The sequence below is a fragment of the Pseudophryne corroboree genome, chromosome 4 (assembly GCF_028390025.1).
Source record: "Pseudophryne corroboree isolate aPseCor3 chromosome 4, aPseCor3.hap2, whole genome shotgun sequence".
Lineage (NCBI taxonomy): Eukaryota > Metazoa > Chordata > Amphibia > Anura > Myobatrachidae > Pseudophryne > Pseudophryne corroboree.
Window position 1 is genome coordinate 295,315,512 of NC_086447.1, and position 16,050 is coordinate 295,331,561.

General features: G+C 45.7%; 1 protein-coding gene across 7 annotated transcripts in view; it reads right to left on the bottom strand.

Annotated features, from left to right (window-relative positions):
- The window catches only part of PHC3 (polyhomeotic homolog 3), a 364,349-nt gene that overhangs the window by 88,713 nt on the left and 259,586 nt on the right, over positions 1-16,050 (bottom strand). For all 7 annotated transcript variants that reach the window (XM_063916218.1, XM_063916215.1, XM_063916214.1 and 4 more), the window contains one exon: positions 7,791-7,950. In XM_063916218.1, the coding sequence (XP_063772288.1) occupies positions 7,791-7,950 (160 nt within the window). The remainder of the gene's footprint in view (positions 1-7,790; positions 7,951-16,050) is intronic.

Below are 16,050 nucleotides of genomic sequence, written 5' to 3' on the forward strand. Positions count from 1 at the left end.
CTCCCCCGCAAGCTGGTAATTGGAGAACCACAAGTACCAGCATGCGGGAGAAAAACGGGCCCGCTGGTACCTGTAGTACTACTGGAAAAAAAATACCCAAATAAAAACAGGAGACACACACCTTGAGAGTAAAAATAAGAATTTACTTACCGATAATTCTATTTCTCGTAGTCCGTAGTGGATGCTAGGGACTCCGTAAGGACCATGGGGAATAGCGGCTCCGCAGGAGACAGGGCACAAAAGTAAAAGCTTTAGGATCAGGTGGTGTGCACTGGCTCCTCCCCCCATGACCCTCCTCCAAGCCTCAGTTAGGATACTGTGCCCGGACGAGCGTACACAATAAGGAAGGATTTTGAATCCCGGGTAAGACTCATACCAGCCACACCAATCACACTGTACAACCTGTGATCTGAACCCAGTTAACAGCATGATAACAGCGGAGCCTCTGAAAAGATGGCTCACAACAATAATAACCCGATTTTTGTAACAATAACTATGTACAAGTATTGCAGACAATCCGCACTTGGGATGGGCGCCCAGCATCCACTACGGACTACGAGAAATAGAATTATCGGTAAGTAAATTCTTATTTTCTCTGACGTCCTAAGTGGATGCTGGGGACTCCGTAAGGACCATGGGGATTATACCAAAGCTCCCAAACGGGCGGGAGAGTGCGGATGACTCTGCAGCACCGAATGAGAGAACTCCAGGTCCTCCTCAGCCAGGGTATCAAATTTGTAGAATTTTTCAAACGTTTTTGCCCCTGACCAAGTAGCAGCTCGGCAAAGTTGTAAAGCCGAGACCCCTCGGGCAGCCGCCCAAGATGAGCCCACTTTCCTTGTGGAATGGGCATTTACATATTTTGGCTGTGGCAGGCCTGCCACAGAATGTGCAAGCTGAATTGTACTACACATCCAACTAGCAATCGTCTGCTTAGAAGCAAGAGCACCCAGTTTGTTGGGTGCATACAGGATAACAGCAAGTCAGTTTTCCTGACTCCAGCCGTCCTGGAAATCTATATTTTCTGGGCCCTGACAACATCTAGCAACTTGGAGTCCTCCAAGTCCCTAGTAGCCGCAGGTACCACAATAAGCTGGTTCAGGTGAAACGCTGACACCACCTTAGGGAGAAACTGGGGACGAGTCCGCAGCTCTGCCCTGTCCGAATGGACAATCAGATATGGGCTTTTGTGAGACAAAGCCGCCAATTCTGACACTCGCCTGGCCGAGGCCAGGGCCAACAGCATGGTCACTTTCCATGTGAGATATTTCAAATCCACAGATTTGAGCGGTTTAAACCAATGTGATTTGAGGAATCCCAGAACTACGTTGAGATCCCACAGTGCCACTGGAGGCACAAAAGGGGGTTGTATATGCAGTACTCCCTTGACAAACTTCTGGACTTCAGGAACTGAAGCCAATTCTTTCTGGAAGAAAATCAACAGGGCCGAAATTTGAACCTTAATGGACCCCAATTTGAGGCCCATAGACACTCCTGTTTGTAGGAAATGCAGGAATCGACCGAGTTGAAATTCCTCCGTGGGGGCCTTCCTGGCCTCACACCATGCAACATATTTTCGCCAAATGCGGTGATAATGTTGTGCGGTCACCTACTTCCTGGCTCTGACCAGGATAGGGATGACCTCTTCCGGAATGCCTTTTTCCCTTAGGATCCGGCGTTCAACCGCCATGCCGTCAAACGCAGCCGCGGTAAGTCTTGGAACAGACATGATCCTTGCTGAAGCAAGTCCCTTCTTAGTATCTCTTGAAGTTCCGGGTACCAAGTCCTTCTTGGCCAATCCGGAGCCACGAGTATAGTTCTTACTCCTCTCCGTCTTATAATTCTCAGTACCTTGGGTATGAGAGGCAGAGGAGGGAACACATACACCGACTGGTACACCCACGGTGTTACCAGAGCGTCCCAGCTATTGCCTGAGGGTCTCTTGACCTGGCGCAATACCTGTCCAGTTTTTTGTTCATACGGGACGCCATCATGTCCACCTTTGGTCTTTCCCAACGGTTCACAATCATGTGGAAGACTTCCAGATGAAGTCCCCACTCTCCCGGGTGGAGGTCGTTCCTGCTGAGGAAGTCTGCTTCCCAGTTGTCCACTCCCGGAATGAACACCGCTGACAGTGTTATCACATGATTTTTCGCCCAGCGAAGAATCCTTGCTGCCATTGCCCTCCTGCTTCTTGTGCCGCCCTGTCTGTTTACGTGGGCGACTGCCGTGATGTTGTCCGACTGGATCAGCACCGGTTGACTTTGAAGCAGAGGTCTTCCTAGGCTCAGAGCATTGTAAATTGCCCTTAGCTCCAGTATATTTATGTGGAGAGAAGTCTCCAGACTTGACCACACTCCTTGGAAATTTCTTCCCTGTGTGACTGCTCCCCAGCCTCTCAGGCTGGCATCCGTGGTCACCAGAACCCAGTCCTGAATGCCGAATGTGCTGCCCTCTAGTAGATGAGCACTCTGCAGCCACCACAGAAGAGACACCCTTGTCCTTGGAGACAGGATTATCCGCTGATGCATCTGAAGATGCGATCCGGACCATTCGTCCAGCAGATCCCACTGAAAAATTCTTGCGTGAAATCTGCCGAATGGAATCGCTTCGTAAGAAGCCACCATTTTTCCCAGGACTATTGTGCATTGATGCACTGACACTTGGCCTGGTTTTAGGAGGTTTCTGACTAGCTCGGATAACTCCCTGGCTTTCTCCTCCGGGAGAAACACCTTTTTCTGGACTGTGTCCAGAATCATCCCTAGGAACAGCAGACGTGTCGTCGGAATCAGCTGCGATTTTGGAATATTTAGAATCCACCCGTGCTGTCGTAGAACTACTTGAGATAGTGCTACTCCGACCTCCAACTGTTCTCTGGACCTTGCCCTTATCAGGAGATCGTCCAAGTAAGGGATTATTAAGACGCCTTTTCTTTGAAGAAGAATCATCATTTCGGCCATTACCTTGGTAAAGACCCGGGGTGCCGTGGACAATCCAAACGGCAGCGTCTGAAACTGATAGTGACAGTTCTGTACCACGAACCTGAGGTACCCTTGGTGAGAAGGGCAAATTGGGACATGGAGGTAAGCATCCTTGATGTCCAGGGACACCATATAGTCCCCTTCTTCCTGGTTCGCTATCACTGCTCTGAGTGACTCCATCTTGATTTGAACCTTTGTATGTAAGTGTTCAAAGATTTCAGATTTAGAATAGGTCTCACCGAGCCGTCTGGATTCAGTACCACAAATAGTGTGGAATAATACCCCTTTCCTTGTTGTAGGAGGGGTACTTTGATTATCACCTGCTGGGAATACAGCTTGTGAATTGTTTCCAATACTGCCTCCCTGTCGGAGGGAGACGTTGGTAAAGCAGACTTCAGGAACCTGCAAAGGGGAGACGTCTCGAATTTCCAATCTGTACCCCTGGGATACTACTTGTAGGATCCAGGGGTCCACTTGCGAGTGAGCCCACTGCGCGCTGAAACTCTTGAGACGACCCCCCACCGCACCTGAGTCCGCTTGTACGGCCCCAGCGTCATGCTGAGGACTTGGCAGAAGCGGTGGAGGGCTTCTGTTCCTAGGAAGGGGCTGCCTGCTGCAGTCTTCTTCCCTTTCCTCTACCCCTGGGCAGATATGACTGGCCTTTTGCCCGCTTGCCCTTATGGGGACGAAAGGACTGAGGCTGAAAAGACGGTGTCTTTTTCTGCTGAGATGTGACTTGGGGTAAAAAAGGTGGATTTTCCAGCTGTTGCCGTGGCCACCAGGTCCGATGGACCGACCCCAAATAACTCCTCCCCTTTATACGGCAATACTTCCATGTGCCGTTTGGAATCTGCATCACCTGACCACTGTCGTGTCCATAAACATCTTCTGGCAGATATGGACATCGCACTTACTCTTGATGCCAGAGTGCAAATATCCCTCTGTGCATCTCGCATATATAGAAATGCATCCTTTAAATGCTCTATAGTCAATAAAATACTGTCCCTGTCAAGGGTATCAATATTTTCAGTCAGGGAATCCGACCAAGCCACCCCAGCGCTGCACATCCAGGCTGAGGCGATCGCTGGTCGCAGTATAACACCAGTATGTGTGTATATACTTTTTAGGATATTTTCCAGCCTCCTATCAGCTGGCTCCTTGAGGGCGGCCGTATCTGGAGACGGTAACGCCACTTGTTTTGATAAGCGTGTGAGCGCCTTATCCACCCTAAGGGGTGTTTCCCAACGCGCCCTAACTTCTGGCGGGAAAGGGTATAACGCCAATAATTTTCTATCGGGGGAAACCCACGCATCATCACACACTTTATTTAATTTATCTGATTCAGGAAAAACTACAGGTAGTTTTTTCACACCCCACATAATACCCTTTTTTGTGGTACTTGTAGTATCAGACATATGTAACACCTCCTTTATTGCCCTTAACATGTAACGTGTGGCCCTAATGGAAAATACGTTTGTTTCTTCACCGTCGACACTGGAGTCAGTGTCCGTGTCTGTGTCGACCGACTGAGGTAAATGGGCGTTTTAAAGCCCCTGACGGTGTTTGAGACGCCTGGACAGGTACTAATTGGTTTGCCGGCCGTCTCATGTCGTCAACCGACCTTGCAGCGTGTTGACATTATCACGTAATTCCCTAAATAAGCCATCCATTCCGGTGTCGACTCCCTAGAGAGTGACATCACCATTACAGGCAATTTCTCCGCCTCCTCACCAACATCGTCCTCATACATGTCGACACACACGTACCGACACACAGCACACACACAGGGAATGCTCTGATAGAGGACAGGACCCCACTAGCCCTTTGGGGAGACAGAGGGAGAGTTTGCCAGCACACACCAAAACGCTATAATTATACAGTGACAACCTTATATAAGTGTTTTCCCTTATAGCATCTTAATATATAATAATATCGCCAAATAAGTGCCCCCCCTCTCTGTTTTAACCCTGTTTCTGTAGTGCAGTGCAGGGGAGAGCCTGGGAGCCTTCCTAGCACCGGAGCTGTGTAGGAAAATGGCGCTGTGTGCTGAGGAGAATAGGCCCCGCCCCCTTTTCGGCTGGCTTCTTCTCCCGTTTTTCTGACAACCTGGCAGGGGTTAAATACATCCATATAGCCCCAGAGGCTATATGTGATGTATTTTTAGCCAGCATAGGTACTTTCATTGCTGCCCAGGGCGCCCCCCCCAGCGCCCTGCACCCTCAGTGACCGTTGGTGTGAAGTGTGCTGAGAGCAATGGCGCACAGCTGCCGTGCTGTGCGCTACCTTAAGAAGACTGGGAAGTCTTCAGCCGCCGATTTCTGGACCTCTTCTCTCTTCAGCATCTGCAAGGGGGTCGGCGGCGCGGCTCCGGTGACCCATCCAGGCTGTACCTGTGATCGTCCCTCTGGAGCTAGTGTCCAGTAGCCTAAGAAGCCAATCCATCCTGCACGCAGGTGAGTTCACTTCTTCTCCCCTAAGTCCCTCGTTGCAGTGAGCCTGTTGCCAGCAGGACTCACTGAAAATAAAAAACCTAACAAAACTTTTACTCTAAGCAGCTCTTTAGGAGAGCCACCTAGATTGCACCCTTCTCGGCCGGGCACAAAAACCTAACTGAGGCTTGGAGGAGGGTCATGGGGGGAGGAGCCAGTGCACACCACCTGATCCTAAAGCTTTTACTTTTGTGCCCTGTCTCCTGCGGAGCCGCTATTCCCCATGGTCCTTACGGAGTCCCCAGCATCCACTTAGGACGTCAGAGAAACTTTATTGCACACCTGCCGACACACACATACTTACCTATGTTGACCCGCCGACTGCCACGTCTCCTGATCCGACGAACCGGGGTACCTGTGAATCAAATTATATTCACCTCAATCCAGTGTCCAGATATAAATCCTCGTACTTGGCAAAAAAAGAAAACGAACAGCCGAACCAGCGGACTGAAAGGGGTCCCATGTTTACACGAGACCCCTTTCCCCGAATGCCGGGACCCCTTTCCCCGAATGCCGTATGCATGTGCATACACACTTGCCGATACTGCCACCGACGAGTGACGGCGGGGAGCAGGATCCATGCTGCTGCCCTCACTGATGATGTCGCCAGGCACGGTTGACAGTCAATGTCGCTAAGACGTGCAGGAGCGTGCAACGTCAGCGACACAGTGCATGCACACTAAATGGAATCGGGCACATCATCCACTATATCGTGTAGTGTGTACTCAGCTTTACTATAAAGTCTTATTATTCCTCCATTTGATTTCCTCCTTTCACTTATATACTCAAAAAAACTTTTGGACAACTGTATGGGCCATTTTTTCCTCAGCTTCGGCCTTTGCACTCCTGATCACCTTCTTAGTCTCCTTCCGTCTGGCAAGGTACACCTCTTTGTCGTTATTTTGTGTCTGGTTATATTTCTTTAACATCCATTTTTTTTGCTTTCACACTAGCAGATACCTCTTTTGTAAACACACCGGCTTCCATTTCCGGTGCTGTTACTAACCCTTTTGATACAAAGGTGTGTTGCTTTTAGTATTTAGTATTATAGATGGGTCCCTAACATTAAGATACAAGTCCAAGGCACAGAACCCCCCAACTCTGCACTGGCCAAATGCCCCAAGGCACCACACTAGTGAGAGGTTAAATGTTAATAAGAAGCATAAGCCATGTTTTAAAAGTAATGTTAATAGGTGTTACATAGATAGTAAAATAATAAGCTTATAATAATATTAACCTTTATTTAATAAAGTGTTTGTTGATTTGTACTCACTCAATTGGTCCCCCTGTAATACTATTTCTCTTTGATCATAAGAACGAAACCCACACAATACACACATCAAACCTTATGACAGGGGAGGCGGAAAGGAGGTGGTAAGGGGCGTTCTAACATAAGCAAAGTTCACTAAGGGCATGTTCACAAAATGCAACCCGTGCAGGCCAGCATGTAACTGTAAATACGCCTTTTAGGAGGAGCATCTTTTGCACTTTCTATCGGGCAGGGGCATGTGCATGCTGATGACGAAGACTTGTAGTACATCAGGTTCACATTATTTTTGAGGGACAGATAATAGGATACATATGTAATAAAACAAAGTATTCTAAAATCTTTTGCTCTTATGTTGTTGTAGATATGGAAAATCACAAAATGTGTTGCTTTTATATAACATGAGCCACACTGTGACCACAGTGATGGGATTGTTTATAACTGCAAACAGAAAGTTACAGTACTGTTTATACGGGTTGGGTGGAGAATATCCCGGTGCACAGGATGCCGGGGCTCAGAATGCACACGCAGGCATCCCGATGATGAAGATCATGACAGAGGCGAGTTATGTATTCTAACTCACTCCCTTAACCCTAACCATTCTTGACTGCTGCCTAAATCTAACCACACATATGAGTGCCTTACCCTAACCTCCCCGGTAAGTGCCTAAACCTTACCCTCCACACCCCACTAACTAAACCTAACCCTCCCCCGTTGGTGCCTAACCCTCCCCATCCCCCCCCCTCCCCACACACCTACACACTCCCACCCGCAGCCTTACCCTAACCTCCCTACCCCCGCAGCCTAATCCTAACCCCCCTATTTGTCTACTCCGGTAAAGTCCGTCCCGCAGCCTAATCCTAAAATTGAACGTATCCCGCTTACACAAGTGTTTTGTATTACTTAGTAACAAGCTTTGCTTAATCTGCATATTTTCAGCAGAGAACAAGGATTAAAGGAAGAAATAAGCATATAATTGGTTACATCATTAGCAGGTAAAAACCTGTATGACAATAACGAATAATACAATGTTACAAAATTCCGGTAACTGACCCTCGCCTGTTAGTTCCTCCACATCTGTGTCTGTAGAGTTGTCAGGAAGCTTGGCTGTGCTCTGAACGTCAGACTCTATGTCAGTAAGGTTCATAACCTGTTCATCCACAGGTGATTGCTCTTTGGACGGCTCCTCAACCAGCAAGGAAGACCGATTTACCTTTAAAACAATTACATTTTTAGAAATATTTATTTTCTTTGCAATTTCTTGTTAAATAATGAAATATTGCAAACTTTAGTCACTTGATAAATTTGTTAAGAATGCTGTAATATACCGGCACTAATCATCATCATAATATTGTGCTTTCTTTGTGTAGAACACATATTTGTGCTCCAGAAATGGAGATAAAAATGTAACAGTGAGGGGCATTAACAAACACACGCATTTGTGGTGGTGTCTGTGGACTCGAAACGCGTCAGTGGCTAAGCAAAGCAGGAAAGACTGCCCACGCAACCTCTATAATACTGGAGGGGTGATGGAACATATATCCACTGCTGTTGTTCAGCTGCTACCAGAGGCTGAGCATAATGGGAGGTATTATTCCATCTATAATACAATAACATTGGTGAGGCAAAGGAACATACAACTGTTACTGTCAGGTAGCCACTATCAGGAGACCGAAGATGTGATTACCAGCTCTCCCTAATTGCAGGACAGAGTCCGTGTTGGATACTAGTGTGAATGCCAAATTGTTTTCTCACAAATATTTAAAATGCCCGCTCTAATATATATTGTAAATGCCTGCACCTCTTATTACCATGTGCTATGAATGTGCACTATACATAGCAAAACACTGCATCCCATAAGAGAAAACAATACACCCACACATTATCTGAGTTCCAAAGCTCATTGATGTATATATTTGTTATTAAAAGGATATGGATTCAATATATTACAAAGTACAGTATACCTATCGTTACATGGTTATACTCACACAGTAAGCAGTTAAAACATAGTTACATACAGTTACATATAGTTACAGTTACATGCCAGCGATACAATACCATATCTTTCTTATATAATGCTGGGTGTATACACAACCGCCCCCACACTAGAATTGTGTGGACAGGTGTGTATACTCTCAGGCGCCAGTTACTGCCGGACTGAAGGAGATTTCAATAATAGCAAGGACTGCTGCTCCTAATTATAGGGATAATTGCAATCCCTATATTTAACAAAACACACAAACTACCCACAAGGGTGTGACCCCCTGTGGAAAATCAGGAGCGCTGACCCTACTAATTATTGGAGACAAATAAATAATGATTACAATAATACTAATTAAAATATACAAATTATAATTTATTAACACATAATGCTGCAGCATAAATGACATACATTAAAACCATAATAGATATGTATATGAGCTTCTAGTGCAAATATATATATATAAATTTCTAGTGCAAATGCTCCACCTATACTAATGAAACAATTAAAAATTATCTAAAAAACCGAGGCTTGGATTTCCACCATGGATTTCATAGAGTCCACTTGATGCATTAATGGACCCGCTGATTCAGCATTTTTGGACACCAATTATATTCACGTGTCAGTAATTCATCAGTGTCCCGGAAAAATGTGTGCACACATATATTGATTCCAAATAGGCAATTACCGTATATAGTTGGATCCTTATATCACCTCAAAGGTCAGCCTGTTAGGATGATTCCAATTAAAAGAGCTCCCTCTGCTGGTGCTTGTCCATTAATTGCAGATTATCTGGAGACTGTATTTCACAGGATTTCATCCACAGCTCTCCGGCTCCCTCTGCTGGCGACTGGCCGAAATTGCAGGTAAAAGGCTGATATCGTAGCCACGAGCCGGTGATCGCTTTGAACAATTAAGTGGTGATTACCACTGATGATGATGGTCCCTTCAAAAACGCGTTTCTCCGCCTTCCACACTCAGCGGCTTCCTCAGTTCAAACTGAGGAAGCCGCTGAGTGTGGAAGGCGGAGAAACGCGTTTTTGAAGGGACCATCATCATCAGTGGTAATCACCACTTAATTGTTCAAAGCGATCACCGGCTCGTGGCTACGATATCAGCCTTTTACCTGCAATTTCGGCCAGTCGCCAGCAGAGGGAGCCGGAGAGCTGTGGATGAAATCCTGTGAAATACAGTCTCCAGATAATCTGCAATTAATGGACAAGCACCAGCAGAGGGAGCTCTTTTAATTGGAATCATCCTAACAGGCTGACCTTTGAGGTGATATAAGGATCCAACTATATACGGTAATTGCCTATTTGGAATCAATATATGTGTGCACACATTTTTCCGGGACACTGATGAATTACTGACACGTGAATATAATTGGTGTCCAAAAATGCTGAATCAGCGGGTCCATTAATGCATCAAGTGGACTCTATGAAATCCATGGTGGAAATCCAAGCCTCGGTTTTTTAGATAATTTTTAATTGTTTCATTAGTATAGGTGGAGCATTTGCACTAGAAATTTATATATATATATTTGCACTAGAAGCTCATATACATATCTATTATGGTTTTAATGTATGTCATTTATGCTGCAGCATTATATGTTAATAAATTATAATTTGTATATTTTAATTAGTATTATTGTAATCATTATTTATTTGTCTCCAATAATTAGTAGGGTCAGCGCTCCTGATTTTCCACAGGGGGTCACACCCTTGTGGGTAGTTTGTGTGCTTTCTTATATAAATTTGTCCCTTCATATGACTCTCTCTCTCTCTCTGTAAAATCATGCAAGAACTCCATCATCGTCTGGGACCGATCAGCAACTCTGAGACCAAAACATGAACTGCCCTCCTGTGTGATCAGCAAGTGTTATCTAGTTTTTTGGGGGAGGGGACTCTCTCTCATTCATGATGAGTCACTAGTTTCTTTGTATATGCTGAACAGGTTCAGCCTTGGGGTCGTCCAAAGGGGCTGGCCTGATCTTCCTGTTTGGAATATCTATTGTTCTAATAAAAGTGATTTTAGCTTTTATACATTTAATCATAATTATCCGCTACAATGTCCCACAACTACACAACAAGCATCAAATGAATCTACACATCAATCTGGTTGCTACAATAGTAAACATGACCGGTCTATCTTGTTTCGTTCAAATAATACACATACATGACATTACTTCATTACATAATTTTAAATCATCATGATGTCTGGCGCTTGATATCACTATAATCATGTACTGCATGAAATAAGTGTTGAATCCATCTCTGTGGCATGTCCGTGTAAATGCGTGTTACCATATTTTGCTGTGCTCGCTGCGCGTATTTGCAAGTATAGCGACTCATATGTGTGTAGTTTGTATGTTCTTTTTATGTAATATTTTTGACTTCGACAGTCCACCCTTTGGCACTAAACAATAACTGCCATCAATTATTAACATAAGAAAAAAAAATATTTCATACCATAATCGGTGACCTAGACACAAGTATATATTAATTTAGCAAATCAGACACTTGACTATATTTGGGGAAGACAGGGAGGAGGACAAGACATCCTCTATATGCACTCGGCGGTCACGGGACCACTGGTTGGGTGTGGGACAACATTCAACCTATAGAGTATGCTGGGACAGTGCTTTGGCCTATAATGTCTGATTTGCGACGAACATTTCACACATACATGTACCTACGTCTTTGTACACTGATGTTTGGATTCGATTGAGGTTCTGCTGGGTAGATGAAGAAGACACAAACAAATCGTGAAAGTGACATATAAAATTTTCATGATCTACATATTCCTATCATTTTCTGAACAAGGGTTATAAGTAGTGTCCTTCCTAAATAACATAAACCTTCAGAGTTCGGTGAGAGCCACTCATAAACCTTTCTTCCACATATATTAATGAGCTTTTTATCTGCAATGTGTGGATAGCCATTGTCTGATTGTTCCTGATTACCTCTGAACTCCATAACTACTAGAACTTTGATTTTTCTCTGATTTTAACAAACTGATCGGCTAATCCTGGGATCCTATAAGGAGATCACTCCTTCCTACAGAACCAGTTCCAGTCCCACACTCGACTCCTTATAAAAAAAACCTCGCAAAAATAGAATAGCCTGAAAAAAAATGTTTGTCAGCGGGAAAGAGAGAAAAGAGAAATAGAACAAAACAACTCTTGTTCATAACAAATCAATTACAATGACTGGTCTTTCTGCAATCCTTTAGTACGCACAGGTAGTGTTCAACAGTGCCGCCTCTCAGTCTTCACGGAACAGAGTCTCTGGTGATACTTTTGCGATCTCACTCCATTTACGAGTTCCTTCCGGACTACCGACTTTCCTGCAATGGGAATCGTGGACCCAAGTCTCTCTCTCGGTTACTTTCACTGGGATAGTGCTGTCAACAAAACTTGGTATGGTTCTTCCCACCTGTCTATTAGGCAACCTGAGCGTAAGAACAATCACACAGTTTCTTGGTTCACAATCAAGACAGTTAGTATTTGGCATATCAGCAATCAACAGTTTCAAGTTCTTTTGTCAAGTTCTCAACTGCTGGCTCATCTCAATAAGGTACTGTACTGTCACCTCATTGGTGCATCTCTGATCATTGTGCGGATCAATCATGACATGAGGTTGCCTTCCAAAAACAACCAAAAAGACACAAATACCAAAACCAAACCAAACCAAAAACAAATTTCGAAGAGGGTGATTCGTTGAATGAAGAACTGGGAGTGGTTCCGAAGCTACATAATACTAGTGGCAGTATCTATGATCACAAAAGTACAATTTCAAGCTTTGCTCCTACTTCTAGGGGTACCATTATCTACACACAAATTTCTGTGCAATCTTTCTTTGCGGTAAACACAGAAGCATCCGTGGCGGCAGGAAATGCCTCTACCCAGTTTGAGAAAACATCAGTGCACACCAATACATAAGAATAATTCCTAAAGGGTGTTAACTGTACGAAGTTGATTTGTATTTCCTGAAAAGATCCGTCTGCAGGAGGGATATGGGATGGCTCTGTTGGTATTGCTTTACCAATATTCTTCCTCAAGCAAGTAAGACAGGTCATTGCTCTCTTACCTGCATGAGAATAGAATCCTGGCGCACACCAGTAGGCTCTCATCAGCCTGCACCTACCCTCTTTGCCTAGATGAGTCAGACCGTGTGCCACCTCAGCTAGACTTGGAAGGTATGCTCTGGGGGCTACTGGCTTACCGTGTCCACCTGCCAGGGCCGGACTGGCCATCTGGCACTTCTGGCAGATGCCAGAAGGGCCGATGGCCACGTGGGCCGGTCCAGCGGTCACTGAGACGCGCTGCCGCTCAGTACGGCGGCAGCGCGTCTCAGCTGACAGGATAGGAGAGCTGTGAGGGACGGGGGTGAGAGCGCCGGGCGCCCGCCAGCACGGCTGTGTCTGGCGCGGCGCGTATAGCAGACTTCAAAGCAGCCGCCGGTTCGTGAGCCAATCAGAGCTCGCGGACCGGCAGCCAATCAGAAGCCGCCGGTCCGCGAGCTCTGATTGGCTCACGAACCGGCGGCTGCTTTGAATGCTATACGCTGCCGCACCAGAAACAGCCGCGCTGGCGGGCGCCCGGCGCTCTCACCCCCGTCCCTCACAGCCCGGAGGAGGAGGAGGAGCAGCAGTGCAGCAGCGGTAAGTAGCTGCAGCACTGGCTGCTGTGGGGGCAATTGTATACCTGGCACTGTGGGGGCAATTGTATACCTGGCACTGTGGGGGCAATTGTATACCTGGCACTGTGGGGGCAATTTGCTGGCACTGTGGGGCATTTGTATACCTGGCACTGTGGGGGCAATTGGCTGGCACTGTGGGGCATTTGTATACCTGGCACTGTGGGGGCAATTGTATACCTGGCAGTGTGGGGGCATCTGTATACATGGCACTGTGGGGGCAATTGTATACCTGGCAGTGTGGGGGCATCTGTATACATGGCACTGTGGGGGCATCTGTATACCTGGCACTGTGGGGGCATCTGTATACCTGGCACTGTGGGGGCATTTGTATACCTTGCACTGTGGGGGCATTTGTATATCTGGCACTGTGGGGGCATTTGTATATCTGGCACTGTGGGGGCATTTGTGGATCTGGCACTGTGGGGGCATCTGTATACCTGGCACTGTGGGGGCATTTGTTTACCTGGCACTGTGAGGGGCATTTGTTTACCTGGCACTGTGGGGGAATCTGTATACCTGGCACTGTGGGGGCATTTGTATACCTGGCACTGTGGGGGCATTTGTATACCTGGCACTGTGTGGGCATTTGTATACCTGGCACTGTGTGGGCATTTGTATACCTGGCACTGTGGGGGCATTTGTATACCTGGCACTGCACTATCGGGGGCATATAATGTAAATTTCAGCTCATACCGGGTGCTGTAATGTGAATTTTGGCTCATACTGTGTGGTATAATGTGAAAGGGGCAGCAGTACTAGATAGTATAAGGGGTCCTACTATCGTGGTGCATAATGCGTATAAGGGGTGTATGGTGTGGTAAACTACACTGAAGACCACGCCCCTTTTGAGTGACCACGCCCCCTTTAAGTGGCCACGCCCCCTTTTCCGGAGCGCGCGCGCCGAAGGCGCGCGCTTAATTACAAACCTCACATTTCCTTGCCTCCACTTACAAATTTCCACTTCAACCACTGGTTGAGTATATTTTAATAGAGAATGATGTACGCCTGTATGTTGTTAGAATATTAATTATATTTGTAAGAACATAGACGACTAAGTGGGAGGAGTCAGGAATAGTAAGGGGAGGAGTCACAGAGGTGGGCCTGTGTGCTTCAAAAATGCCAGGGCCTATTTTTTGTCCCAGTCCGGCCCTGCCACCTGCCCACAGTCCTGAGGACTCCTGGCCATACCCCTTTGTCCTCCAGACTGCCTTTTCCTGTAAAGAACACACATTTTTTGTATCTTAATTTAACTATCGTGTGTTTGCAATGTAGAGTACCATGAGCATAACTCAAAAAGAAAAAAAAAAAGAAAAAAGAAACATCTCTAGAGGAGAGAAAGAAGAAGAAAATGAAAAAGAAAATGTCTGGGTTTGCCATTCACCAACAGGCATATCAGTGTCTATACAAAATTTCCCTTCACCAGTATTCCCATTCTCCACCCTTTGTGCATGACAAGGCACACTGCAGTAATACTGGTGTCATCGTGCTGTTGAGATATACTGGGTTCGGGCAGAACTCTGAAGGACCTAGGCATGTGGAGTTTGAACTGTACTTGGGTCCATGTATTGTACCACCCTGTGTGAACGCAAAAGATGAAGAGGAAACTGTAGAGAAACAGAATAGAGGTTGGTGACAGATGAGTTTGTAGAGGTGAAGAAGAATTTTATAAAAATTTGACAACTGGATTGGGCACTACGGGGAAGTGATTCTCTACTTGGTCTATACGCCTAAAAAAAAAATCTGTGTGTCTTATCTCTACTGGGACTATCCCAGCCATCAATCCAGTGTCCTGTCCATCCTAAATTCATAGGGAACCCGGTATCTGTGAGATAATTTCCTCTACCTGTGATGGACATGCATCTAGAACAGCAGAATGCGAAATTAGTCTTCAAGTTTTGTCAAAGGGTAATGTTGCATTTATTTTGTTCTTCCCATTAGCCGAATCTGTGTTTTCTATATGGCTTATGATTCCTTACTATATGTCCCTTGGTCCCGTCTATGTGTTTAATAATGTGGCTTGTGTTTTCTGTCTAGGGGATCTATATTGACTATGTGTCCTACTACTCCTACAATCTCTGGCAAAATGCCCTTCCTTCCTACAAGTGTAACATATTATTGACCATTAGGGATCTGGGGTTTGGACTGATGGGTCTTTCCTGTATGTGCCAGTATACTTACTGTCCTCAACCTCTCCACCTGTTGTTCTCTGCGCCTAGCACTATTCTGGTGATGTTCAATAGCACACTATCTAAGATTAGCTACTGTGACCCCTTTCCAATTTTGCAAAGAAGTCTGCACCCTGACACTCAATGCCTTATTGAGCCAGTCCATTTGCACAGAGACAGCCACCTCCCATTTGCCGAATTAGTGTTTACCAGTGGTCTTATCCAGATGGAGAGTTTTCTATTACTGCAAGAGACAAAAATAAAAAAAAATAAAAAATTTAACAAGCTTCTAGGTCATGCAAAGTATTTCATTCAATCCTTCTCATCCCGTACTAGGGGTCTGTACATGGTTCAATAAACATTTCCAAGCTAATATTTACTAGGGGCATTACTAGGAATGAATACTTCTTATATGGTAACTGAAAGAAATACCCTGGGGTTACCTTGCCTCCATCCGCTTTCCTACT